At 41.1% G+C, this 27,625-nt stretch overlaps 2 protein-coding genes across 16 annotated transcripts in view; both read right to left on the bottom strand.

Moving 5' to 3' along the window:
* Positions 1–8,185, bottom strand: part of macf1b (microtubule actin crosslinking factor 1b) — a 29,412-nt gene extending 21,227 nt beyond the window's left edge. Inside the window, exons 1-3 of the mRNA XM_072394801.1 lie at positions 8,059–8,185; positions 7,875–7,924; positions 6,855–6,966 (exon numbers count right to left, since the gene is read on the bottom strand). Coding sequence (XP_072250902.1) covers positions 6,855–6,966; positions 7,875–7,924; positions 8,059–8,169 — 273 coding nt within the window. The 5' untranslated portion in view covers positions 8,170–8,185. The remainder of the gene's footprint in view (positions 1–6,854; positions 6,967–7,874; positions 7,925–8,058) is intronic.
* Positions 8,186–9,978: 1,793 nt separating this feature from the next.
* The window catches only part of plecb (plectin b), a 102,283-nt gene continuing 84,636 nt past the window's right edge, over positions 9,979–27,625 (bottom strand). For 12 of the 15 annotated variants that reach the window (XM_072394793.1, XM_072394790.1, XM_072394788.1 and 9 more), the window contains 10 exons: positions 27,085–27,263; positions 26,825–26,963; positions 26,303–26,659; positions 26,125–26,208; positions 25,915–26,019; positions 25,722–25,820; positions 20,566–23,919; positions 11,124–18,194; positions 10,828–10,944; positions 9,979–10,669 (listed from right to left, as the gene is read on the bottom strand). In XM_072394793.1, the coding sequence (XP_072250894.1) occupies positions 12,036–18,194; positions 20,566–23,919; positions 25,722–25,820; positions 25,915–26,019; positions 26,125–26,208; positions 26,303–26,659; positions 26,825–26,963; positions 27,085–27,263 (10,476 nt within the window). In that variant the 3' untranslated portion in view covers positions 9,979–10,669; positions 10,828–10,944; positions 11,124–12,035. The remainder of the gene's footprint in view (positions 10,670–10,827; positions 10,945–11,123; positions 18,195–20,565; positions 23,920–25,721; positions 25,821–25,914; positions 26,020–26,124; positions 26,209–26,302; positions 26,660–26,824; positions 26,964–27,084; positions 27,264–27,625) is intronic. The other 3 variants (XM_072394799.1, XM_072394798.1, XM_072394797.1) reach the window with 1 other exon arrangement.

Below are 27,625 nucleotides of genomic sequence, written 5' to 3' on the forward strand. Positions count from 1 at the left end.
CCTCTCTTCATTGCATTCCACTGTGTAAGTACATGTATCACTTATCGAAACATGCAATCAATACCACTTGTGCTAATGTAAGATGCCTACTGTGTTATATGTGAATGGAAATGTATTTGCACGTGCCAATGCAAACTGGATTTATTCAGTTTTAAATGTGTGCACAGTCTATATTTATTTGGTCTGGGTCCTGTGATCATAGTGTGACTCCATTAACAAAGAGTTATGTCCACAACAATTAGAATAGCGTCAATAGTATGTGTTTCTGTAAGAATGAAAGCTTTTGTTCCACCAAATATGGCAATTTTGACACTTGACTGATATTTCAAGGGTCATCAGCTGTAAGACTATACTTTAAAAAGCATGGGTAATTTGGCTAACTAGCATTTTAGTCAAATAATATCCAACAGTTCCACCATCTTAGGCCTTTAGTTAACATATTAACATTTGAGCGATTGGGAAAAGCTTTATTTTCACCACATATGCGTCTGCGTCTGTATGCTGACTGAGATGGGACAAGCTTTGATGTGCCATGCTACAGCTATCAAATAAAAGCTTAAGATAGAAAAAAAAAGTGATTTTTTTATTATTGTCTTGCATACACTAGCATTCCAAATCTCACTCTATGATGGTGATTAGTGGTGATAAAAACAAGGTCTTGAATTTGCTTTACAGATTCTTCATGTTTTCATAGGGATCGCCTGCACCAACATTACTTACCCATTTATTACTGTTATCCCCTTGCAGTTAATTTAAGGACAACTGAAAATGCCTGTCAGCTATGAGTAAATTGAATAGGATGACAACAAAAGGGTCAAGTTATTTAACCCCTATACCCCAGTGGTCATGAAAGAGCAATCAGTTGACTCAATTGTGTTTTAATCACACCACAACAGGTATCCTGTATTTCAGAAATCCTTGAAATCCATAATAACACAGCCCAGCGTGATACCAAAACAGATATTTAAAGGAAACCTTTTACAGGCACGAATGGACACACTTTTTTCTTTTCTTTAATCTAATGTCATGCTTCTTAGCGAGACTGTTTACATCAAAGCTATGTATTTTAGTGGGAAGTCTGGTTTGTGTACATTATATCCAACATTTTATGCGTTTTTAGCTGAATGGGGCGAGAATCATCACCTGGCACATTTAGGATATAACATAAACAGTATTATAACAGTCATCATGGTTACATGCACAATCAAGCTACAGTTATAGCTTAACTTGACCATTTAACTGGAGCACCACCTTTGTCCCAGTATACATGCATAGAAGGAGAATCAAGTTAAATATGTCCGAAGCCACAACACTGTGGCTATGAGAAAATGTTCAAGACATTCTACTGCTTTTAACTGTCTCTCTCTCTCTCTCTCTCTCTCTCTCTATCCGTCTTGGATGGGGATTATTGTCAGATGATGCTGCAGCAATAAAATCAGGATTTTATAAAAGCAGTCTCAAATAAATGTTATCAGTGATTAAGCATTGACATGTTATCTTAATGGGCCGACGTTTTTAGCCGTTTGACAAAAGAAAGGCTTTATTGGAAATTCGACTGCATTGATATGCGCTTACTCTTTACTGTTTTTAGAAAAAGATCCAAAAGGATGGAACTTTGGAGCATGTACGGAGTGCCTTGGCCATGTAGAGTCTAGTTGAGTGTTTACGTGCCAGAGTAATTCGATCCTCAACTGCATTATGTTTATGTTGTTTATGTTTATGTATTTAGCAGACGCTTTTATCCAAAGCGACTTACAAATGAAGATTTAACAAGCTATATAAAGCTAACAATAAACTACATAGAAGGAACCCACTAGTCTGACTATGTCAGAGGTGACATAGTAGAGATAGGGTGTAGGCATAGAAAGAAGTGCAGAAAGATAAAGTGCAGAGATAGAGGGGGTAGGTAAGTGCAAGGTAAGTGCTAGGATAGGAGATGCTCTCTGATGAACTGGGTTTTCAAGAGCTTCTTGAAGATAGACTGTTCTGGTAGCGCTCGGTAGGTCATTCCACCATCGTGGGACGACACATGAAAAGAGTTTGGATTGTCTAAGGCGTGGTGTAGGCATTGCTAGACGACAATCCTGGGACGAACGGAGGGACCGAGTTGTGACATAAGCCTTTGCAAGAGCATTCAAGTAGATGGGAGCAGTTCCATTAAGCACTTTGTAAGCTAACATCAGTGACTTGATTTTGATGCGGGCATGCTAAGGGTAGCATTAGTATTTGCCCGTTTTCAGGAAGCTCAGTTTCATAGAATTTTGTCAGACTAACATGTTTGTATGCATTCTAAAAGTCTGGTTTTGTTTTAACACAATATGTTTTTTAGTTTAGTTTTAGTTTAGTTTATGTAAATGAGTTGAGTTTCTGTTTAAACATAATCTTTTTAAATGCCTGATCATATCCATGTAGTTTTCAACTCCTCTTTTTTTTAATACAGCATCTGAAACCAGAGAAGACATTTCAAAGTAAAAGTACTTTAAAACATCACTGCTTTGGACAGGTGACAAACTCAATCTACAGCTGAACAGAGTCAGAATTATGGAGGCACCACCAAAACCCACCTAACCTCCAAATGCAAACTTTGGTAAATGAGATAAACATTCATAACAATTTTAACAAATGCCTGATAGCTGCAGTAGTTTCCATGCCCGTAAGTAAGAAAAAACAGAGGATGACTCTTTAGACACAAATCGGTACATTAGGCACCAGTTTCATGTCTGGGTTAAATAGTACAGACAAGCTGTAAAAGATGCGCACACCCGCTTATGGCTGTTCCTTCTGCCATTTAATGAGAAAGTAAGACCTACATTCCCATTCTTCACATTCTTTATTTGAAAGAAGTTGGCAATGATAAGGCACCACTTTGCCAGGAAGACATTGTTGTACAACCATGACACCTGATCACTGCTTTAAGCTTCCTGTCTACCCCTCTCTACTACTCAAATGCATTGCCAAAAACCTCTCCTCTCCATTTCACAGTAGGTGCACATAGATCCTCCAAATAGCTCTCAAAGAGAGAGCTCATGTTGTTGAAGAGCACCTGGCATGCTGAGCTGTGCAGTGATGCAATAAACTGCTGTTGTAGTAAGATTGGAAGCTGGTGAAATCAGCTCATTTTTCCTTCAGTGGACCTCTTTATACTTCCAAAAGGCTTTTGATAATCCAATGGATGGAGGTTTAAAAAATGGAGGGTGAGCTTTCAAATTAATGTGATTCCAAATCAGCACAGATCACAGCCAAATGGCTGAGGGTAAAAAAAAAGAAAAAAGATTAATTTCACGGACTTGTTTACCCCCTCCTCCACTATCTCAAGCTCTCTGCTGCCTTCAAATTAAATAAGACCTCAGTGGCTCCTCTACAGAACATGGTAATTAGCCCTCTTCATGAGAAAATGAAAAAAGAGGGGGTCCCTTTTTAGGGTCAAACCAGAAGCACCATTCAGCATGCGCACTGTCATTTATCAACGAAAGAGGCTGCTTCCAAGAAAAGTGGATGAAAGGCTGATGGGCTTCCCTACTGGGTTGCTCAGGGCCCGCTGGGCTGCTTGAATACTGGAAATCACAGTCATGGATGAGAGGAGGATTTAGCAACTTGGGCATATAGAGGAGTTCAACCATATCATCGACTGCATTTTATTCAACAGCTTTCAGGAAGAGAGGATTTACAGCCATAAGTCCACATTTTCTACCAAGGACAGAAAGGCAAGGACGCTGAATGTAGAGGCCTCATATTGTCATTAACCCCGATTAGGTGAATAAAACAATTTAAGGGACAGATTACAAAGGTGCTAAAAAGTGCTAAGTTACAGAAAAAGAAAGTAATTTAATCGTAATCCTAACCTGAATCAGAATAAACAGGTTTGCTTTAGATCTGAGCATTATTCATTGCTCATTTGTCTTGTTGATTCACTGCAATAAAAACAAGAGCCTTTTCCCTAAAGGTTAGGAAAGCAGTGTCAAAGAGCAGGGATTACTGTTTGCTGGCTGTCAGAGACAGAGAGGAGAGGACAATAGACAGTGATCTCTCACCCCTATTCCAGGGCCTGTTTGTAAGTTCGAGTTGTATGTGTACGAGGCTTATTTGGGATGCAGCATCTGCCGCAGGCTCAGGGAAACCAGAGACCTTTAAAAGACAGAGAGTCTTTATCAAGAAGAATCTCATCAGCGGGGGGAGGGACAGGGAGACACAGAGAAGAACTTCTGACCTCAACCTGAGTGTCAAAGTGAAGAGATGTCATTTCAACTTGTCACCGACATTATGCTCCGGCACGGTGAAGAGAGTCAAAGTTACTCCAGCACATTAGGACATCATACAGACTCTTTGTCTCACATGAATGCAAAAGACTGACTCAGACATCATTCAGAACCAGGGAGGTTTCTAATATAACTCTGTATATGTATTGAGCCATTATAGCCTCTTTTTGTAGCTCAATAAAAAAATACTACATTATACTCAAACTACTAATGACAATGAAGTACTACTCATCAAGGTTTTCCTTGTCCATAAACAATGGATTCACAGATTTCAGAGCTTTCCTGTGTAAGTGCTTATTAAGTTCACGCTTGCCTCTAATTTGAAGCTCATATGTGTCTCAGTGTTTGTGGGAAAGCTGTACAGGATGTGCCAGGGCTTGCCTTGTGTAAAGAAGCAGGTGTGTGGTTCTCCTGTGTATTGTAGAAAGAACTGTGGATTGAGGGGGCGCCGAGGGATGTAGTCATTCATACCGCTAACTAACGAGTCCCTTCGGCTCAGACTGCAACCAGCAGTGCAGCAGACTAATAGTATTACCATGACAAAGGTCTACGGTCAGATGTAGTATGATTAAGGCATGGCAGAGATAAAAAGACGCCCCCTTAATTCACACAGTCTCGCTGGGGGTCAGACCAAAGATCTCCAAAGCATTCAAGCTTTCACTTTGTGATATGGCATGCCTGAGCAACTTACATGTCAGTTCCTATGGAAACAGTGACTTCTTAAAATGCAACGTATATAAACAATGTTGAACTAGGAAGATCTGTGGAATTAAATTTTTTTTCAAAACACTTTCTATGATGACATGATGATGAGTGTTTTCAGAGGTCATACAGGTTCAAACAAGTGTTTATTGGCCTTTTTAATTAATTTAATGGTAAAATCAGTCCGAACACTGAATACATTAACCTCAGTTAACCATGTTGTTAAATCAAAATACATTCTTTTTCATTAGTGATTGATTCAAAACACTTCCGCCTTGACAAAGAATATTATCTCTGTCTTTGCAGTACTAAAGAGCCACTTTATGTTGATGTATTGAGCAGAGGTTGCTGTCAGTTCTTACACACCAAATTAAGCCCAGTGACAATGTTGCTTCTTAGGTGAATTGTTTCAGTGTTGGTTAAGGACAAAATCTGTAACCAACATGTTATTTCCAGATTTTCCCATATTACAAAGGCAGCAACAGTTTATCAACACAATCTGAGCTGCTCGACTGTTCCAGACAAGATTGTTCTGACTGGTTCACCAAGACATGATGGAAGCAACACAACAGATGAATTGACCAATAGACGTATAGGAAACTTGAGGGAAAGGTAAGAGGTAAGAAATATTAGCGCTTAGGCAACAAAGCCACGAAATTTGAGAATAAATGCAAAATAACCTCACTCTTGCAAAGAAAAAGGTAAATGTGTAAACAGCTAACCAACACAGTTAGTTGATGTGACTAGTAGGTTAGGGTCATAAGCTATTTTTAGCTTGCCATACACACTGAGCTTGTTTTTAAACCAACATTTTGATATGAGTTTACTTAAATAAGATTGTTATAGCATTTAAGAAAATAGACTAATTGTCACCATGGTTGCACCATGGATTTTAATTGGCTAGTAGCACTCTGACTGCCATCAGCTCCAACAAGTATTTATATAAGCATTTATTTAAATAATGATGTCACAAAATCTGTTTGTGTTCATAAATACCTACATAGTTGGATCTGAACACTCTTACCATAAAGGTCCTCCTTTTTTCTGCCCCCTTGCCTCTTCCTCGCATCTGGGTCTGATGTCTTTTCAGGGTGTTCGATCATGTGTGCAGAGGGCCTCTGGTGCCAAGCACTTCTCTAGCTTGGCTGTCCGGGGCAGGCACAATGGAGCCTGATTCCCCAGCCCCTCTGTTCCCCTGTGGCCTAAAGAAGTCTCCCTGCAGGAGTGGAGGAGGGCCACCTCAGTGCCCTTCTGAGAATTTGAAAAAAAAACCCTCTACATTCGCTTTCCTCTTTTTTTTTTTTTTAAAAGACACAAAAAAATGGCAGTGTACTGACTAACGCAAGTCATTGGGTCAGTTTCCTTGTTTCTTTGCGCCTTTAACAACTTATTCTCCAACATCATCTACATTTCAAAATATAGTAAAATGTGAAAATGAAATGCCTGAAAACTTGTTAGTATTCAGTTATATGCACAGCCCTTGCTAATCAAAGTGCAGCCTCACAGAACACCTTGCATCGCCATAGAAACTTTCTTGTTAGTTTGTATCGCAGTGGCATTAGAATAGGGCAGGGAACATGTACGTTGTATACTCTGGAGCTGCAGAAGCTGACAAACTCAATGAAATGTGAAAGATTTGTCACATGTAGACTCGCTTTGCAGGATGCCCACAGATGCTTTAGTTTTCTATCCAGGGGTTGAATAATAACAGTAAAAAAACGACACCATACAATGAAAAACTAAAGAAGAACATGCTGAGGTGTGTCTGATGGATGAACAGATAGATGGAGATTGGATGCAGAACATGTGAAGGTGCTTTCTGCCAGCATGAACAGGATGTGATGTGAAACAGAGAGAGAAACAACAGCAAGCAGACAGACAGTGGACCTAACTGACCCTGGGGTCCATAGGAGGTAGCTTCATCTCCATACTCTTGAGCCACTGTCTCAGTGCTCTGATTTGACCCCTGAACTCACACTGCCATTGGCTCATGTCCTCGGCATCCCTCCTGAAACAGAGGGAAGAAACACAAAATGTAGAAAACAAAGGTAAATGGATTGTATCAAAGTGTCTAATATTGTCTTAAGTTTTGTGGAAAGGGAACACCCTCCTTAACTTCATAGTATATCATGTAACTATGTATCCAAATGATCTGTCTGGTGAAACAAAGTTTATTCTGCAGAAGTGATTGGGTGTGAAGTGATGGGAGTGTTAAACCACTGGTTTATAGTGTCTTCTCATTTAACCACAAGGGACAAGATCTGTCGTCATATATATTTGTGGATTCACTTTCTGCATCAAGCATCCGCCTCTTAAGTTGTGATACAAAGTGCCATTCGTGTAAAAGCTCTATTTTAATTCAGTGTTACTTGTATTACAGTAATATAGACTTTGAATGATTTCCACACTGGGAAGAGGAAGCGTGTAGAACTGGGGAACAAATTATAGAACATGCATGACTACTTCTGTTTAGAGAATTATTATTCTTGTCAAAGGAATAAAACCAGACCTCCTCAGCTGAAATAAGCCATTAGGGAAGCATCTGTTCTCTGTCTGCTGGGCTGGAACCTTCGTTTCCTTGTGTCACCGTTCTGACCACAGAATTCCCAGCTCTTTCTTTGTGTTCTTGGCAAATGCAGATGCAACGGTCTACAAAGCTGATATAATCAGCTAACTGTTGTGTCTAAGTGCCGTGTTTGTGCGTTTTGTGTTATCCGACTGTCGGTGGCCACTTTTTCTCGAGCAGACATTCATTCTGTTGGAGAGCTGTTCTTGTGTGCTGCGTGTGCCTGATGAACTAGAATATTTGATTTGGACAATTGTTAAAATGTTTTCTTTTTCAGGCAAAAATGTAGGTTACATACTAATTGTGGCACTGTCATGCAGAGGGAGTAACGATCTTTTACAGTAACATACCGAAGTGTCTGATCCAGTGAAGTGGGTGTTGGGGATCCAATCACTTTATCCTGCAAGAAACCATGGGAAAGTATATGTTGAACAAAATAATAGCCTAGTTTCTTAGAGCATTCAGCCATTGTTTACTGTGTGCTGTGTGTTATACAGTACACGTAATCGTAGTTACTACTCTCTATTCTCTTACCTCCCTGCCACCACCTGGGTGGGAAAGGGTCAGATCAGAGTAGTCAAGGGAGCTGAGGGAAGAATTCAGGGAGGCGAAAGCCCCGTTGCTTCTGGGGACAAGGTCCTCCATCAATTCCAGTGGCTAATGTTGGCACACAGAGCAACATATGTATGCAACTAGTACAAAGAAATGGGATGTAAAAACTTTCATGCTTCAATACTGTTCTTTAAAAAAATAAATCTTTTCATCTTTTATTAATCACAAATCAAGAAGGAATAAACTTAAAACATCATTATAAGAAGAGAAAAGTCAGACTGATGTTTTGGTGAATAAAGCTGTCATCAGTTACATTAAGACTTTCACTTTGCTTGCGGATGGGAATATACAGTAGATCAGCCGAACACTGCCCTCGTGTGTTCAATTGCTGCTTGAAAAGTAAAAAAAGACTTCATACTACCAACGAGCAGTCGAGCAGGTTTAGTAACTACTGTCGTACAAAGAGTTTCTTTTCTTATAGCCTCTGGTCAACAAGTTCATCTCATGAAATATTTCAGTCCAGCAGTGGTGCAGCTCATGGTTTTACCACATGTGTGGAGTTTTCAATGACATTCAAATTACAGTGTACATAATCTAAAAAATAACCAGAAGCGAAGACATCCCTGTGCAGCATCAATCTTATTGTCATGTTAATGCATTAAGTTTGAGCTGAACAGTGGGGAGGTTTGCTCAAACATAAATTAAATAGCTTAGAAATATATTTTAGATTAAAACACAAACTGCATAAATCTTTAATTTTTTTCAACACTTGCTTTGATCACAGACTCAGTCTTCACGGGCATGGAAAACAACAGTCACAAATAGTTGCTCTGCCGTACTTCAGAGACAATGTTACTCAGCTGCTTTTTGCTGAGGGGGTGGAGTTTCTCTGCGTTTTTCTTTAAAGTATCCCAAAAAGTGTTCCGTTTAGTTCAAGTGAGTCAACATACTTGGTCAGATATTTCTATTTATTTATTTTTGCTCCTTTAAAGACTCTTGTGTGTGGTTTTGGCAGTTTAATTTGGATGGTTACTGTGCTCGGGCTGCAGGCACTGTTGCCTCACAATAAAAGCATTCCTGGTTTGAATCCCGGCTGCCTTTCTGTGTGGAGTTTGATTTTTGTCCTCGTGCATGCATGGGTTCTCTCCAGATACTCTGGCTCCCTCCTGCCGTCCAAAACCATGCATGTTTGGCTGATTTGCAATTCCCACTACTGACTTGCGAGTGATTGTGAGAGTGCATGGTTGGTTGTCTCTGTCAGTCCTGCAATGGACTGGCAACTCGCCCAGGGTGTATCCCACCTCTCACCCAATGGCAGCTGTGATAAGCTCTAGCCCCCTCCACATTGAGTCTGATTAAGCGGGTATAGAAAATGGATGGATAATATCGGTGTCTATAAATGTCACCTCTCTTGCATTTACTTTTCATTAGATGACCATTATTGATTAGTGATACTTTATGTGTGCTCCATACGTCCTGATAATTCAAACAACTGCATTTCCACTGATATTTTTTTGTTCTCTAGCTTTGTGAAGTCTCAGTATAATTTCATTTTTTAATTCCTGATGATGTCCATGATGCAAACATGCAGATACAAACAGTCTAAAGGCCCAAAACTGAGAAAGTTTGGTTTATAGTCAATATTTTTTCTCGCATTAGTGATTTTCTAATTTATGTGTCAGTTACCACAGCAAGATTATACTTTACAGACTGTATTTTCAGTGTATTCTTTATGACGAACCCCAGTTTTAGTGATCTTACACGTGGGTGTACTCACTTCTGTGCATCACTTGTTAACCCTCAAGCTGTTATTTGTTCCAGTGTAACTTAATAGAGCAGCAGTGAATAATCATGGTAAAAGGGGCTTTACATGCACGAGTGCTGATGCATGAATGACAAGAGTGCCTGTTCAGAGCATATTTATTTACAATGTAGTGTTATGTTCACATACAACACAATCCTCACCATATCATTCAAAGCAACATCTTTCCCGAAAGCAAAACTCAAATGTTTTTTTATTTTCTCATGAACAATCCCCATCCTCCCCACGTGTCCCTTGAAAAGTTAGTAAAACATGCAAAGGCAAATTTATGATATCAAAAAAACATGATGAAAACAACTTAAACGTGTACAGAGATGCAGAACAGAAACATTTGATATGGAAAAATGAAAATAAGCAAAAATACAACTCTGAGTCGTTTTCAGGTTGCTATGAGCATATGTGGCAAAACAGAACTGAAAGGAGTGCATTTCATATGATACGTACATTCATGCAATCTAAATTTTTGTCAAAGGCACTTTGGTTGAACCAGAGAAAACAAAAGAAATATATACTTAGTGGACTAGCTTAATGAAGAGTGCTCACAATTTGTGTGAAAAAATGTTGCTGCATAGTTGTGTATTATCTGGGAGTGTAAATATCAAGACATTGTTACTGCATAGATCACCGTTATTGTTCAAGAAATAAACACATGACAAAAACTAGTTAGTGACGAGTGTTCCTAGAAAGGCATCCCAAGATGAAGTTGATTCAGTCTCAGCTTTCCTCAAGTGTGATGAACATTGGAAGAAAGGTCATACTCAAAAGGCTGATCTAGAAACAAATGAAAATTACTGTGAAATACAACCAAAATAAACCAAAGCATGCAGCGAGAGGGAAACAAAAAGGGCAAACCAAGTAAAATATGTAAAAGAAATTTTTCACTAATGAATTAAAAATGATGATATTTGTGTGAAACAGGTGCGCCCTACCTGTTTTACCGCATGAGGACGACATGGACCTGCAAATCCATCCAGGCCGGAGGGGTCGTACGCTCCTGGCAACTGAGTATTTGTGCTCACATGTTGGAATCTGAGTGACTGAGACAGCTAGGAAAAGGAAAATGAAAGACAAATCAGCGGTAATGAGAGATTTGAACACTGATATACTGCTTTCTAGTTCAATGACACCGTAGCAACATGTGAGATGGTGAGATTTGATCAAAATCAAGTGACAAAAACTGAGGGCAAAAACAAACAAAAAAACCTGAATAATAATTTGAACTTACAAGAATGAAAGGAACAGGCGGCAGGTCTGTGAGAAGGAGCAGGATTGAGTCTGGGATCATCTTGGGATGTGGCAGGAACACTTGTTTTAATGATATGAGCAATCCAAAATTTGAGGTGTGTAAAACAATGAAGCAATTAACCTTTCCACTGAGTCGAAATGGCCAGGAATAATAACAGATGTGAAACTAGTTTTGGAACTATTGCATAATTTTAATTTTGGCACTTCTTTTCAATGTTGGATTCCAGTGGTGTTACATTGTGTAATGTTTTAATTGGTGTAATCTGTGCTGCTATTTACTGGGTTCAGTGTACTGTTACCCAGGCAACGTATGACAAAAAAACAAAACAAAACATTAACGCATCCTCTGGCCATACTCCTAAAGCATTCAGAAGTTTTCAAGACATCTTTACGTTTTAGTTAAAAACATTAGAACTAAGTGGACATTCAGTATGTCATAACTACTGTTGTCAAAAAAGTTAGAAAATAGACAAAAAAATTTGAATTTCAAAAGAAACAAGATATTACATACAGCATATATTAGTTTTAAAAAGCACTAGTATACATCTTTTGAACAGGTGTAAAAATGATAACTCTGGTCACTTAAAAATAGCAAAACTATCATGCTTTTCTTTGAAAAATATGGTAATCAGTACTACAAGAAATTCATATTCTACATATTTAGCAATTCTTGGTTATGTCCCCGTAGAAGAGGTTTGTGTTTCCACACACATTCTGTATATGAAAAATAATTCAATAGCCCAGGCAATTTGTGTGACCTCATGCAATGACGAATAAATAACTTATATTTCCTTTGTTACTGTAACTATTTTTTCCTGTTAGAAATGCAGCTGTAAAGTGCATTAGTATTATTGGTTCTCAGTCACTAGTTATTAAGGACAGAACTAGCTACTTAGAATCTACGGGAGTAGCTTGATGAGGATGTGAAGGAGGTGGATGAAAGGTTCATGCTAAAGCCAGAGCCAGCATCAAAGCTGCCTCTTCTGGAGCCTGATCGTGATCCGGTCCTTGAGCCAGTTCGAGAGCCGTATGCAGATCCAGGGCCACTGGCATTGTAGGGACTGTAGAGGCCTTTACTAGATTGTGAAGAGGCCTCCAGAAGCCGTAGGCCAGATCCTTCTTCGACCATGCTTTTGTCCATGGCATCTTTGAAGGAGATTTTTAGTTTGGTTTTTGGACATGTTAGATATTTAGAATAAGCACTGACATCTCTCAATTTCTGGGCAGTGCGGGCATCGATTGTTCCCTTCCTGATGGATTCATCTATGGACACTCTGCTCTCAACATCAGGCTCAATAAGTCCACCGGTCAGATACTGGACCTCAAGGAAACGCTGCCCAGCCTCATAATACAGCCAGCCCTTCTTCAGGGCCTGGGAGGCAGACATCTTCACTTTAGTTCTGGGGTCTTCAAAGCCATTGAAAGCTTTTTGGGCCAGGTTGAGACGATCAACCATGACTTTATCCACCAAATCTTTCTCTGTAGCATCAGCGACTGTGAATCTCTCTCCACTGGTGGGGTCAATTATTCCTCCTGTGCAGGCTTGGGCCTCCAACAATCTCTGGCCTGTGATGTTGTCTACTAGGTTTCTGCGTATCGCCTCAGTGATAGACACTTTCTCCAATGTGTCTGTGTCCAATATTCCTGCTATGGGTCCAGTTTCCTCCGATGGGTCATTCCATATGACTGCAGGTGGTTTAACGGAGGGTATGGGGCTCATTGAGGAGGAGTAAGTGGAACCGGTGGTGGAACCAAATGAGGAAGAGCGTGAACGGAAGCCTCCCATGTTTCCAGAAAGCATATCAGCGAACTCTGTGATAGATAGGTTTCCAGATCGGTATGTATCAAGAGAGTTCTGGTCAATGAGTCCACGTGAAATGGCGTCATCAACATCATACTGTCTACCTGACCTTCTGTCGATGATTATGGATTTCACAGTGCCATCGGAGGAAGTCATTGTGATTTCCTCCCACTCACACTCTTGCTCAGAAAGCTCCAAGTAGGTTTGATGGTCAATCAGTCCCTTTCTGTAGGCCTCATATACAGTCATTTCTTTGCCAGTTTCTGGGTCTACGATGACAACTCTGCGCTTACGAACTGAGGATTTGGAGGAGGTCTTCCTTTCCCGCTTCTTTTCTTTCAGTAGCAGGAGCACCAGGCCAGTGTCAGGATCAGTGATGCACCTGTCCATCAGCTGGAGGTAGGTTAGGTTTTCCTCAGTGTTAGGGTCAAAGAAGCCTTTGGTGTCATCAGATGGATCTGACAGAATCTCATTCATTTCCTCATCAAAGAAGCCACGTTTGTATGCCACTTCAACTGGAAGACGATGACTTTCCTCCGGGTCAATAATTCCACCAGTCGCAATCTGGGCTTCCAGGAGGCGGATGCCATGATCTTTTAAGATGAGCCCCTTTTTCATAGCCTGGAACAGGGAGATCGTTTTGCCTGAATAAGGATCTCTGTACCCGGTCACTGCACGCTCAGCAGAAAAAAGCTTGTCTTTAAATTCCGGACCAACAATTCCCATCTTCACAGATTCATGGACGGTCAGTTTAAGGTTCTTGATTGGATCGATGACGTACCCTGTAGCTGCTTGGGCCTCAAGGAGTTCAAATGCAGTTCCTGGCCGAATCATGTTCTTCTTCATGGCCTGGTATATTGATAGACGTTCTTTTGAGGACTCCAAAAATACACCGGCAATACAACCTGTACCCTGAAGGTATCTTGACAGTCTATTGCTAACCTCTTCCACTGAAAGGAGGCCTTCGTTTAATTCAGTGACTGTCTGCTGGTCAATAATTTGTGAGCGAATCAACTCCTCCATTGTGATCTGTTTTCTCAGGCCCTTGAATGTCAGTCTCTTGTCTCCCAGGGAGAGCAGGCGCAATCCACTGTCTAGCTTGCATCTCTTGAGCAGCTCTGCATATGACACTTTCTCGTCAGTGACTGGGTCAACAAACCCTTTAACTTCATCAGTCAGTTTCTCGTTGGTTTCCTTGTTGATATAACCTCTTTGCAAAGCAATGTCCGCAGACAGGTGGAACTGGAATTCTGGATCAATAACGCCACCAGTGGCAGTTTGAGCCTCCAACATTTTCAGAGCATAATCCTCTGGAACAAGATCCTTTTTCATGGCCTGGAAAAGAGATATGGTTTTTCCACTGTATGGATCTTTGTATCCAGTGACAGCTCTTTCAGCTGAAAGAAGTTTATCGTGGATCTCAGGTCCAACAATATCCTTACGAACAGCTTCATCAACAGTGAGTGTCTCATTCTTCACTGGATCTACAATAAATCCTGTTGCAGCTTGGGCTTCTAGAAGGCTGAGGCCTATTTCTGGTTGAAGAAAACCTCTCTTCATTGCTTGGTATATACTTATCTTGGAGCTTGAGTCTGTAGTGACTCCAGCAACACAGCCAGTGCCGTAGAGATACTGTTTCACACTGGTCATCTCCATTATGTCGCGGATATTTCTCTTGCCTTGTTTCAGAAGATTGTATGTCTCCATGTCAATGATTCGGGCATTGTAGAGCTCCTCAATAGTTATTCTTCTCCTCAGAGTCTTATATGACAGTGGACTGTCATTTCTGATGATCTCTCTTTGCTCCATTATCTCAATAATAATGATGATCATGCGCTCTTTAGTGATATTACCAGAGCGGTATTCACTCATGAGTCTCTGCCTCTCCTGCTCTGGAAGCAAATTTGAGTTCATCACATCCCAGAGGTTCATTGGTTTGTCAGCAAGGCCCTCAATCGGAATGTCAATTTGGGTGCTTGTCAGATCGCTCTGGGTCTGTTCTTCTGTATAAAGGTATGTCTTCTCTACGACAGTTGGAGACTGAGGCTTGGAGAGTGGGAGGATGTACAGGCCTGTGTCTGTATCTCTTTGGCATTTCTCTTTTAACTGCCTATAGGTTACATTCTCATCTGTCTCTGGATCTGAGAAAGCCTTGTTATCATCCGATGGTTCAGATAAGGTCTTTGCAATGTCTTTGCTGAAAATGTTCTTCCGATATGCAACATCCATGGGTACACGGTGGCTATTTACAGGATCAATGATTCCTCCACTGACCATCTGAGCCTCCAGCAGGGGCATGGCATGTTCTTTCAGGATGAGATCTTTTTCCACTGCTTCAAAGAGGGAGATTTTCTTGCCAGTGAATGGATCTTTGTAGCCAGTGACAGCTTTTTCTGCAGAGAGGAGTTTCTCATGAAGCTCTGGGCCAACAAGGCCTGATTTAACTGCTTCATCTACTGATAGGCATTGGTTTCTCACTGGATCTACAATGAACCCAGTTGCAACCTGAGCTTCAAGAAGTGAAAGACCAGTGTTGTGTCTGAGGAGCTTTTTCTTCATAGCTTGATAAATGCTTATTTTCTCCTTTGTAGGCTCAAGGTAAATGCCAGCAATGCTTTCGGTGCCCTGCAGATATTTACTGACGTTGGGATTCTCACTAATTTGTTTAGGTGTTGTTTTACCTTGTTGAAGAAGGTCAAAGGTTGGCTTGTCAATGATCTTAGAATCATAAAGAGAACCTGCTGGGACAGGAGCTCTGAGTCCCTTAAAGCTAGACTGTTCCTTTTTCTTAGCTTCTTTCTCATCCACTATGGTGATAATAATCTTAATTATCTTTTCAATTGTAACCTTTCCTGACCGGAACTGTCTGAGCAGGTCAAGCCTCTGTTCCTCAGTGATATACTCAGAGTTGATAATTTCCCAGAGGGTCATCTTCCTGCCCTTAAATGGTCCAGAGTCAAGCTCCAGAGTTGCCTGAGTCATAGCCTCTTTTGTTTGGGCTTCAGTGTATACTGTCTCCTCCTTATCATTGATTGCTTCATCAGAAAGATGAAGAAGCTGGAGACCAGTTTCCTTTGCAGTCACACATCTTTTAAAGAGCTGGGAGTATGTGATGTGTTCTTTTGTGTTTGGGTCAAAGAAACATTTAGTTTCATCAGTTGGGCTGCTCAGGGACTGTTTCATTTTATCATCAAAATAATTTCTCTTGCAGGCTACATCATGAGGGATATGATGGCTCTTTACTGGATCAATGATCCCACCAGTGGTCATTTGAGCATCGAGCAATCGGATACCTTGCTCTTTAGGAATGAGATCTTTTTTCATTGCCTGGAAAAGAGATACAGTCTTTCCAGTGTAGGGATCTTTGTAGCCTGTAACAGCTCTCTCTGCAGACAGGAGCTTTTCATGCAGCTCAGGACCAACAACACCTGCTTTGACAGCCTCATCAACAGTGTACTTCTGGTTGTGAACGGGGTCAACCACATAGCCTGTTCCTGCTTGGGCTTCAAGCATATTCAAGGCAAAACTGGTCTTGATCATGTTCTTCTTCATAGCTTGATAGAAGGACATTGTCTCCTTGAATGAATCAATGATTACACCTGCAATGCAGTTAGTCCCCCTCAGTGCCTTGCGGACTGGTTCCATCTCTGAGACCTCTTTGACGGTTATATTCCCCTTGTGCAATTTGTTGTACAGATCTTTATCAATGACTTTAGATTCCAGAAGCTCGCTGGCAGGGACAGGTGCCCTCAGACCATCAAAGGTGATTTCTTTCTTCTTCTCTCTCTCCTCAGCCACCGTAATCACAATCTTAATGATCTTTTCGATTGTGATTTTGCCTGTCTTGTACTGACGGAGAAGATCCCTCTTCTGATCTTCAGTGAAGTACTCAGAGTTTATTATCTCCCAAATGGTGACAGTTTTCCCCTTGAATCTTCCAAATGGCACAGACACTGTTGTTTTGCTGAACACGTCTTTGGTCTCTTCTTCTGTGTATATGCTGGAGCACTGAGCAGCCTTGTCTGTGATTGGTAAGAGTAACAGATTGGTCTCTGGGTCAGTATTGCATCTTGCCATCAGCTCAGAATATGTCAAAGGTTCCTGAGTGCTGGGGTCAAAGTATCCCTTTGAATCATCTGAAGGTTTCTGCATAATCTTACTCATTTCTGCATCATACTGTCCTTGTTTATAGGCTGTTTCATCGGGTACACGGTGACTGTTGATAGGGTCAATGATGCCGCCAGTAGCAATCTGAGCCTCAAGGACTCTGATAGCATGATCATGTTCCATCAGACCCTTCTTCATTGCTTCAAATACGGAGATCTTTCCACCTGTGTATGGATCTTTGTAACCAACAACCGCTCTCTCAGCTGAAAGCATTTTGTTGTGTAGTTCAGGGCCAATCAAGCCTTCCTTGACAGCCTCATTAACAGAAAGTTTCTGATTCTTGATGGGGTCTAAAATGTAGCCCGTAGCTGCCTGTGCCTCCAGCAGTATCATGGCTGTGCCAGGGGTGATCTTCTTTTCTTTTGATGCTTGATAGATTGACATTTTTTGATTAGTTGGTGTCAAAACACCTGCAATGGCGCTCTTTCCTTTGAGAATCCTTTTAAGATTTTCAGTCTCACCAAGCTCTTGAGCTGTGATTTTGCCGTTTTTCAGCTTGTCAAAGTCCTTTGTGGGTAAAAGACCAAGGTCACGAAGTCTGCTCGCCGGTACCTTTTCACGGATGCCATCAAATGCTAATGGATCTGGCCTCTTGTCAACACCATCTAACATGTCACTGGCACTTTGACCATTGTAAACTTTTTTTGTTGTTTCAACCGTTGTTACGTGGATGAGCTCTTTGTGCTGGTCTTTCTGGGCTTCCTCAAGCTGCTGTAGTTTCTCACGCAATTTCTTGTTCTCCTCCCCAAGAATCTGTTCTTGCTCTAGCCTCTTCTTCTCCAGTTCTTGCATTTGTTTTTGTCTGATCAGCATTTCTTGCTCTGTCTCTTTCTGTTTGTTGAGGGCTGCGTCCATGGTAGCCTGAAGTTTCTTCTTCTCCTCCTCCATCTGCTGTTTCTGGCGTTCCTGTTCATCTTTAAGAGCCTTTGCCTTTCTCACTTCCTCCTCAAACTGACTCTCAAGCCTCTTCTTCTCATCTTCAATGAGCTTCTCTTTCTTTAATAGATTCTCTTTTTCTGTCAGGAATGTCTGTTGGAGCACTGTCTTTTCATGCTCGATTTGTTTCTGCTGGGCATCAGCCATCTGACAGAAGAAAAGAGAACATTAGTTACAAGAGATTCATAGCTGTGACACGTATGTTATACATTTTTTTTTGTTAAGCTGTTTTTTCAGTTATTTAATTTAAACTGTACAATGCACTCTGCTTATGCAAATAGGCTACACTAATCATTTAATTAAATCATTCCATGGCTGTGCTTTTTCTCTAGATAGATAATCTTTAATATATTTTAAGATTACACCCCTCCCACATTTTTATTTGTTAAATTTTTTTAAACAAGATTCTCAAACTTCTTTAAAACACACTAGTGACATTCTTTAACATATAGTTAAAGCTTAAATCCTTAATTCTTTATGAGGGCGGCATATGAGTAAGTACTTGAAAACAAATTTAAACTTCACAAAAAATATATTACAAAGAATGATTGACAATAACGTCTTAGAGTCTGATCTAGACTGTATTCCAAAACAATATGTATGCAAAGAATAAATGAGTGAATAAATAAATTAAAGTCAAAAAGTAAAACACTTGTAGTTCTCATCTCTAAGGAGTGACATGGAGTGGTGCTTGTTTTCATACTAGTTTTTGAAAGTCCAAAAAGGAAATTAAGAAAACTTAAATAAGACAAACATGTCATAATTGGTCATTTATATAGTAAGAAAGTGGTCCAACATACACAAAGTATTTAAAACTAGGATTGGCAGTTATTTTCAAGGTAAAATAACAGTCAGGTGTTTTCAAACAAATGGAGGACAATAAGGTGTCCGTAGGAACCTTCCTTTTTTTTTGTAAGATTACTATGGCACAAACAAAAGAGGTTTCTGCGGACAGAAAAAGAGTCGTTGCTCATCAGACAGGACAAATTTTAGAACGAGAGATTGGTTTCTGGAGTTTGTGTATATTTGGACAACCCAGAAACCAAACGAAAAAGAGTTTTGTAGATGAATAAGAAAAACTCTTTAGTTTTAATGAGTAATGTTGAGAGGGAATTTGGCATTTCAGCATAAAAACACCTTCTCCCATCTGTGAAACACAATGGTTGGAGTATCATGGTTCTGCCTCTTTTGCTGGAGCCTTTCCCAGCTGCCATTGGGCGCGAGGCGGGGTACACCCTGGACAGGTCGTGAGTCTATCACAAGGCAGGACGGAATGTGAGTATTTCATATGGGCAGAGCCATTAACAGAACAAGCTGATAAACAGGACTTATCAACATTCCCTTCAGATATGTCTGCAGTTGTTGCTGCAAAAAGAGATCAAACAACATACATTTGCCACTCACAGATATGCCATATAAGCTCCTTTTCCTCAATACATAAATGACCATGTACAATATGTGAGTCATATTTGTATAACTAGAGATGTTTACATTCTGATCATACAGAAAAAGCGTTGTTAAACTTTCAAGCAATACTGTAGGACCCAGAACAAAAGTAAGTAGTGGACGTTTGCCCTAAAGAGATGCAGTAATTAAAAAAAAGTCACACATTTTCTCATTATGGAGTATGACACATAGAATGACAACAAAATCAAAAGTTATTTTGTAGATTGTTGCATATTTTACTACAAGTGTTTTTTTTACATTATGCCATTGTGATGACTATCACTTCTTTCAGCCCAGTAAAGAATTTTATTTTTTGCTACTACACCTCTATCATTTAATTAGAATCATTTAGTATTATTTAGTATTTAAGTGTTGGACATCATTATTTCTATTATGTGTTAGTTACACCCCAATGTGTTACAACAGTTATACCTAATGTATATTTCTAACTTCAAAGAAAATAAATTGGACAGACTAAGCTAATGTGCATGAACTCTAGGAACTTTAAAGCATGTAACATTCCAATTCTCCACGCTACTTTGGGGGATGATGGACAAACCTGGGGGTGTGTTTTAATGCTACAGCTGATGCAAAAGGTAGGAAAGGGCTGTTCCATGTCTTCATGTCTTAAGCATCACGCTAATGCCCACTTGTTTGTTTAATGATGATGTCAGGTAGGATATACAAGTATTGCAACACCTCAGCAAAATATTTTAGAAGCTGAAACTTTTGGCTGGAAGTAAGGTTCAAGATTTGTCTACCATCAATTTAAAAACAATGGCTCTTTAAACTGAGCCGATTTGATAAAGTTTAGAATAAGCTTTGTGGTGGAAGACGTAGGATGTGCGTCTGAAAACGGAGAAACATTCCAGGACACGAGGAGGCATTCAGGATATGATCTGCATGAGCACAGTGCACTGTCAAAATGAAAATCTTCAAAATAAAAAATATGAATTATGGTTAGTGTTATCAGAGACAGGAATAAAGGAAATTTTCAGAAGAAGAGAGTTAGTCTTTTGACAGAGTTAACAATGGCATGAGCTGCTCTGCTATGCCATTTTTGACACAATACCTCTTTAGACTTATTTTGAAGGTCTTCGGCCTCCTTTTTCAGTCTAGCCTTCTCGTTCTCTAGGTCTGCGATAGCTTTGCGTAAATCATCTGCCTCTTTGCTGGTATTTAGTCTCTCAAATTCCAGTCTTTCAACTACAGTCATTTTTTCTTTGGTTGCAATTTCGGTCTCATGAAGACGGGCAGCGATTGTATTGGCTTGATTCCTGAATTTTTTGGCCTCCTCTTCCGCTTTGGCCTGGGCTTCACTGAGCTGAGAAACCTGAAGTTTGAGATTTTCCGCTTCAGCTTTGATCTCCAGTTGCCTTTTCCTCTCTGCTTCGAGTGAGCGCTGGTATTCCTCCGTTTCCTCCTCCAGACGCTGCTGCATTAGTTGTTTATCCTCCAGGAGCTTTTGCGCCTGTTCCTGAGCCAAGTCTTTCTGCCTTTGAAGCATCTCTGCCTCAGCTTTGAGTCTGGAGGCTTCTTGTATCGCCTGCATTTTCTCTTTAAGCATTTTATCAGCAAGCGCTCTCTGCTGATTGAGGTCTTCTTCTGCAATCTGCCTCAAGCGTGCAGCCTCTTGGGCCTCAACACTAAGCCTGGCAGCGTCCTCTGCAAGCTTTTTCATATTCTCAGCCTCCTCAGCGAGGAATTTTTGTGTGTTGTCCTTGTCTTTTTTGATGAGACGCTGATTTTCCTCCTCAATTCTGATTTTCAGTTTGAGTAGTTCTTCCATTTGAACCTTGACTTTAAAAAGCTCCTCCTCCACCTGGCCCCTTTGCTTGACAGCATCATCAACCTCATCCTTTAGGCGCTGCAGCTCTTCGTCTAGGACAGATTTCTGATTATCGGTTTCATCAAGTTTAAGCTTGACCTTCGTGAGCTCTTGCTCTACCTGGAACTTTTGTTTTAATGTTTGCTCGGCCAGTTTTTTATGCTTTGCCATTTCAGCATCAGCTTGTTGTTTCTGCTTGAGTGCTGCCGCTTCTGCTTGTGCTAGCTTGGCAGCTTCGAACTCGGCCTCCTTCCTCAACCTTTCAGCATCTTCCTGAGCTTTGGCTTGGCTTGCAGCTTCTTGCTCTGCAGCAGCCTTCTGCCGTTCTGCTTCTTCTGCTTGTTGACGGAGAAGAGCTGCCTCTCTTTCAGCCTTCTCCTTTGCAGCTTCTGCTTCTTTGGCCAGCTTCTTGGCTTTCTCATACTCTTCTTTAAGCTTCTTCTGCACAATGCTATCCTCCTTCTGTTGAGCAAGGACACTTTGCACTTGCTGCTCAGCTGCGCTGCACTTCTGAGCTGCTTGTTGGGCAACAATGATCTGTTCTTCTGCCTCTTTGTCAGCCATGTCTTTCTGCTTTCTGGCATCTTCAGCTCTCTTTTTCAGCCGTTCAAGCTCCTCTTGGGCTATCTTGCGTTGTCTGGCTGCCTCTTCTTCTGCAGCAGCAATCTTTTTGACCTTTTCCTCTGCTTCTCTCCTCCTGTTCTCTTCTTCAAGAGCAAGCTTCCTGAGTTTCTCTGCCTCCTCCTCTGCTCTGAGCTTGCTTTGTTGAGTTTCCTCTGCAATGTTTTTGAGCTTATTCAGTTCTAGCTCCAGATCAAGTTTTCCAGATGAAGCCTTTTCAAAGTTCAGCTTAAGGATTCGGATTTCTTCTTCTACAGCCCGCCTCTGCTTGAGAGTATCATCCACTAATGCCCTTTGTCTTTCCATTTCAGCCTCAGATGACTTTTTCAGTAGGACTATCTTCTCCTCAATCTCTTGCTTGTGTTGGTTGGCCTGGTCCTCAAGAGCTTTTCTCTGGTAAGCCTCGTCTTCAGCTTGCCGCCTAAGTCTCTCGTTTTCAGCTTCCTTCTCTTTAAGGGCAATCTCAGCCTCTGTTTTTAATTTTGTGGCATCACTGATTGCAGCAAGCTTCTCTTTGAGAATCCTCTCAGCCTCTGCTCTCTGACGAGCTGCCTCTTCCTCTGCAATTTGCCGCTGATGTTTGGCCTCCTCTGCAATGGATCGAAGCTTACTTGCCTCCTCAGCCAGGTCCCTCATCTTGGCGGCTTCTGCTTCAAAAAGTTGTTTGCTCTTCTCCGTGTTGGACATGGACTCCTTTTCTGCTTTAGACTTCATCTGGACGAGTAAATCCATCTCACTCCTAACTTTGGCCAGTTCATCCTCCAGCTGTTTTCTTTGTTGCTGAGCGGCTGCAACTTCGTTCTTCAGGCGGTAAAGTTCATCCTCCAGGAGGGATCTCTGTTGCTCTGCATGGTCAAAGTCTGCCCTGAGTCGAATGAGTTCCTGTTCTGCTGTGAGCTTCTGCTGAGCTGTGCTCTCAGCCACCTTCCTCTGCCTCTCAAGTTCTCTCTCGGCCATATCCTTCTGCTTGAGCGCTGAGTCCTCAGCTTTGGCTCTCTTCTTAGCCTCACGCTCTGCCTCCTCCTTTTGTTTCTCAGCTTCTTCTTGAGCGAGGCTCTTTTTATGTGCTTCCTCTTCAGCTTGGAGTCTTAGACGAAGGGCCTCATTAGCTTTCTGCCTCCATTTTTCAAGCTCCTTTTCGGCCTCTTCTCTGGCATTTTCTGCATCCTCCTGTTTTTTTTTTAGACGAGTTGCATCTTGTTGCAGCTGAAGGACAGCACCATGCTCTTGCTTGAGTGATTCCTCCAACTTTGAGGTCTTTTCCACAAAAGAAATGTGTTTGCTCTGGAGCTCAATGGCAGCACTCTTCTGGGCAGCCTCATGAGCCACCTTGATTTGTCTCTCTTTTTCAGTCTCTGCTTGTTTGACTTGCCTCTCAGCCTCCTCGGCCTGTCTCCTGAGGTTCTCAAGGTCTTCAAGAGCTTTTTGTTTTTGCTTGGCAGCTTCCTTCTCTGCCTCAGATTTGCATTTGAGTTCCTCCTCTGCTGCGCGCTTTTTCTGTGTCTCTTCATTGACTTGTTTACGGAGCTTCTCAGCCTCCTCCTGGGCAGCCTTTCTGAGATTCTCAGCCTCAGCTGCTCTATTGCGAAGCTGCTTGAGCTCAGACTCTGCAGTTGACTTTTGTTTTACAGTCGTCTCAAGTTGGATCCTGATGAGGTGGATTTCCTCCTCAATCTTGGACCGGCTTTTAAGAGCTTCATCCACCAGCTGACTTTTGTCTTTGATCTGCTGCTCTGAGAGGTTTTTGAGCTCGTGGAGCTCCTGCTGGATATTGTGCTTTTGCTTTTCTGCATCTACAGCAGCCGTTTCTCTCCTGCTTACTTCTTCCTGCATTCTGAGCTTCAGCTCTTGAGCCTCTTTCTCAGCTTTAGCAATGGCCTTCGCGTGTGATTCAGCTAACTGCTTCTGTTTGTCTAACTCAGCCTGCATCTCCGCCATCTTTTTCTGCTCTTCCGCTTTGAGTTTCTTTGCAGCTTTCTGCATTAGTGGAAGCAAATGGTAAAGAAAGGATTATAATCAAGCACGATTGGTTAAAGGTAATAATTTACATTAACCAGCCCAAAAACAGTGTGGATTAAAAGGGTTATTACTTTAGAAATCTCAGTCAAAACACACTTGTTTCAGAGCAACTTAATGTACTGTATTACCTGGCAATGTTAATGTTAAAATTAGCTTAAAGAAAAGATCAACCACTAGATGCAAATTAGATGCACATTCATCAAAGTGATGTTAAATTCATGATGCAGTGATAAACATGACAAGACAATTCAGGAAAAATTAAAGATGTGGATGTGTCAAATAATGTATGGAAACAAAATATCACTTCACAACACAGCAAGAAAAATCATGGCATGCAGCTGTAGCTGTAGCTCTAACTTTGTGTTACATTTAAAATAATTCACTGTAAAACAATGTGTGCATTTCCCACACTTAAATGTTGTATGATCACTCCTGAAATATGTCTGTAACAGATGTTTTCAGTCAGCTGGCGGCTTCCTGTCTCACATAAATATAGTCTGTTTAAGTCCCTTAAACAGTGTTTGGTAAGTGTGGGAACATTTGAATTATTTTTCCACTATAAAGTCGAAATGCTTTGAGTTACAGTCACACTATTCTCTTAGACTGGTTTTTATCTCTTCCCACGCACTGGGGGTTCTTTAAATCACAAACTGTGATGAAATAGAATAGAAAGGAGAGACGAAGTCAAAGATGAAATGTTCAAGTGAAGTAACTGTTAGTTAGCAAACCAGCTTAGGACTTCAAAAAGTTTAACTAAAACTCTGTTAACAGAGCAAAACTATTATAGTCTATGCTGTCAGTAAGGATATTAGAGCAGTATTTCTCCAGAAGACTCCAGAAAACATATGCAGAGGAAAGTCAAAAAAGCAGCTTGAGAGAAGAATAGATGCTGGGATGATAGAGGGAATGGGGACTGTAGAGTACGGAGGCACCCGAGACACTGAATAATTTACCTTTTTAATGCTCAAACAAGTTAAGCATTCATCATGGCAAAGCACTGGCAAGCAGTTAAAAGAAGCAAGGACACAAACAAAACATCAGGTTAGAAAAGAATGTAAATCTTTAAATTTGAGTTAATTTAGATTTAAGAAAAAGAAAGAGAAATGAAATCAATGATAACATAACTGAGCTGTTGAGTTAAAACTTTGAGTTTAACCTCAGGAAAAAATAGTTTGCCAGCGGGATAAGAAAGAAACTGAAAGAAGTGAAAGAAAGAACCCCTCCTTCTAAATCTACAATGGCAAATGTGAAATGGATGGAAATGAAAGAGTTAACACATGTATGAACATACACTGTGCTGTGTCAGCTAATTCCAGTTTTAGAGATTGAACGTTGTGTCCTCAGTATAGCTCCTATGTGAATAATGTCCTTTGATACCTTATTCACTTGGATCATATGGATTGTATCTGTTTACAGTCATTTTGATTTAACGCCTGTTTCAACACATTATGGTTATGATATGATCTTTACTGGGAGCCAAAGATAGGCTCCAAAAAAGACTTGCTTCCCTAGCGAATAAGTCAGCTACAGCATGCCCATGTTTCATGCAAACCCGGTGCAAAGGAACTATTTGTCATCCGTACATTAAATGTAATATGTGTGTTTGTGACAGACACACAAAGAAAAGTGCATGTGTGCGTGCTTGCATGCATTTGGGTGAGCCGTGGTGAATCTGTGTTGTTTGTGGACTGTTTTATTTGCTTGGTTAGATTAGTGTTAGATTTCAGTTTGTTTGGGACCCTCAGCCAGTTGTCACGCACCTCCTCGTCCTCCAGGCGGCGCTGTGTGTCGGTGATGAACTTGATGTACTGACTCGTCAGAGTCATTAGCTCACTGTACCGGGTCCTCAGTGTTACATACTAATGCAGGTAGAAACAAACAGCATTTACAAATGGGTAAAGTTCCGGCAAATGGGTTCCACTCATATAAACGTATTAGTTCATAAAAACACACCTCCTGAATGATGGTGTCAGAAGCAGAATCCATCTTGGTTTTCTTCAGGGGAGAAGCAAGGGGCTCCACCTGAGCTTTGTAGGCAACCAACTGGAGTTCGTAGTCCTGTTTGTATAAAAAAAGATCAGTTATGTCCCAAACGGTGCCACTAAATGTTCATTTTTACTATACACACAAAAAGCATGCAAACCAGTGTTGTTTAAGTCTTACCTTGATAGTATCAATATATGCTTTGGCATACTTCTGGCATTCATCAACTTTTTCTTTGTTCTGTTCAATCTCTTCCAGGAGTTTCTGTTTTGAAAAATAATTCAAAGTAAAAGTTAAGTTCTTGAATTTCACATGGAAACAAACAAACAAAAAGTTTTTTGCAGTTTATACAATATACCTTCTCCTGGGCAAGCTGATCTTTCAGAGTTTTGCTGTCAGTGATGGGCACAGCCTGGATCTTCTCCTGCCTTTGCTTGGCGTCAGCAATCCACCGGATTAGCCAATCGTAGCTCTCGCGATAGTAACCCAGCTGCCGGCCAAGCTGCTCGAGCTCTCTCTGACGGAGGTCGATTTGTGTGAACACCGCCTTCCAGCGGTCCTGTAGACTGGACATCAGCTGGCGGTAGTGATCCAGCTCAGCATCACGCTCACTGTGAACACGGGACATCTTGTCACTAACAGCAGAGGCTTTCTTCAGCTCCTCTTCCAGGGAGTCGAACACTGGCTGTTCACCTTCAGCCTCAGCTCGCATTTTCTGTAAACATAATACAAAAAAGGACAGTCAGCTGTGAGCAAATGTGGTCAAATGTCGCAAAAGGCTGAAATCCAGCAATCTGGGATATTTTTAAACCTGTTATGCATGTGCCGTGCAGTGCAGAGTGACTTTTTGCACAATATTGTTAAGAACATTTCTTCTTACCTTAAGCTTAGTTCTGTAAGCCTCAACTTCTTTGATATCACTGGGCACAGTGTGAACCTCCCGCAGGCAGTCCTCATACTGCTTTAGGACTCCCTCTGCACCCTGTGTGTTACGAATGACCATTTCCACAGTCTTGAGCCTGACAAAAAGAAGCGTTAATGAATTGGATAAAAAATGAGGTTAGGTGTGGTGCTAAAAAAATGAGGTGGGCATTAGGAAATGGTAGATTTTCTGTTCAGAGTAAGGGGTTGAGGACTTACTTCTCGAGATAAACAGAGGAGAGCATGTGGGCATGGTCCATCTTCTGAACAGTGAGTTCAAGCTCTGACCGCAGCACAGGAGCTGAGGCAGTTTGCTGAGGGGCAGCCAACACTTGTTGTGTCTTCACAGACACCTTATCAAGGTCCTTCTTGAGGCCCTCAAGCTCTCCTTGGCATTTCTGTGCAACAACAACAAAAAAAGGACAGAGTTAACAACATGAAGCAGCATTAAACAGAATTAAATCTGAGCCAGGCAACAACGCAACAGTGCTTTAAAGAATTCATTAAATCAATCTGTGGTGGGATTCTATTCTCTGGATCAACCAGAAGCATAGCTTCATTTTAACAGTCTCAGATCAGCGGGGACCAGCACATCTGCAGAAGAAGTGCCTCCAGCAGCTCTGTCATCAAACTCCCACTGAGCCACAGTTCAGTTCAAGATCTTAAAGCAACTCATTTCTTGTACTTCTCTTACTTCCGCTTGTCACTGCTCTCTCTGCTCAACCCTATGGCATGGATTTGAGTACGTATGCATATGGAC

Source organism: Leuresthes tenuis, unplaced genomic scaffold, assembly GCF_036924035.1.
Source record: "Leuresthes tenuis unplaced genomic scaffold, fLeuTen1.0.hap1 SCAF_10, whole genome shotgun sequence".
Classification (NCBI taxonomy): domain Eukaryota; kingdom Metazoa; phylum Chordata; class Actinopteri; order Atheriniformes; family Atherinopsidae; genus Leuresthes; species Leuresthes tenuis.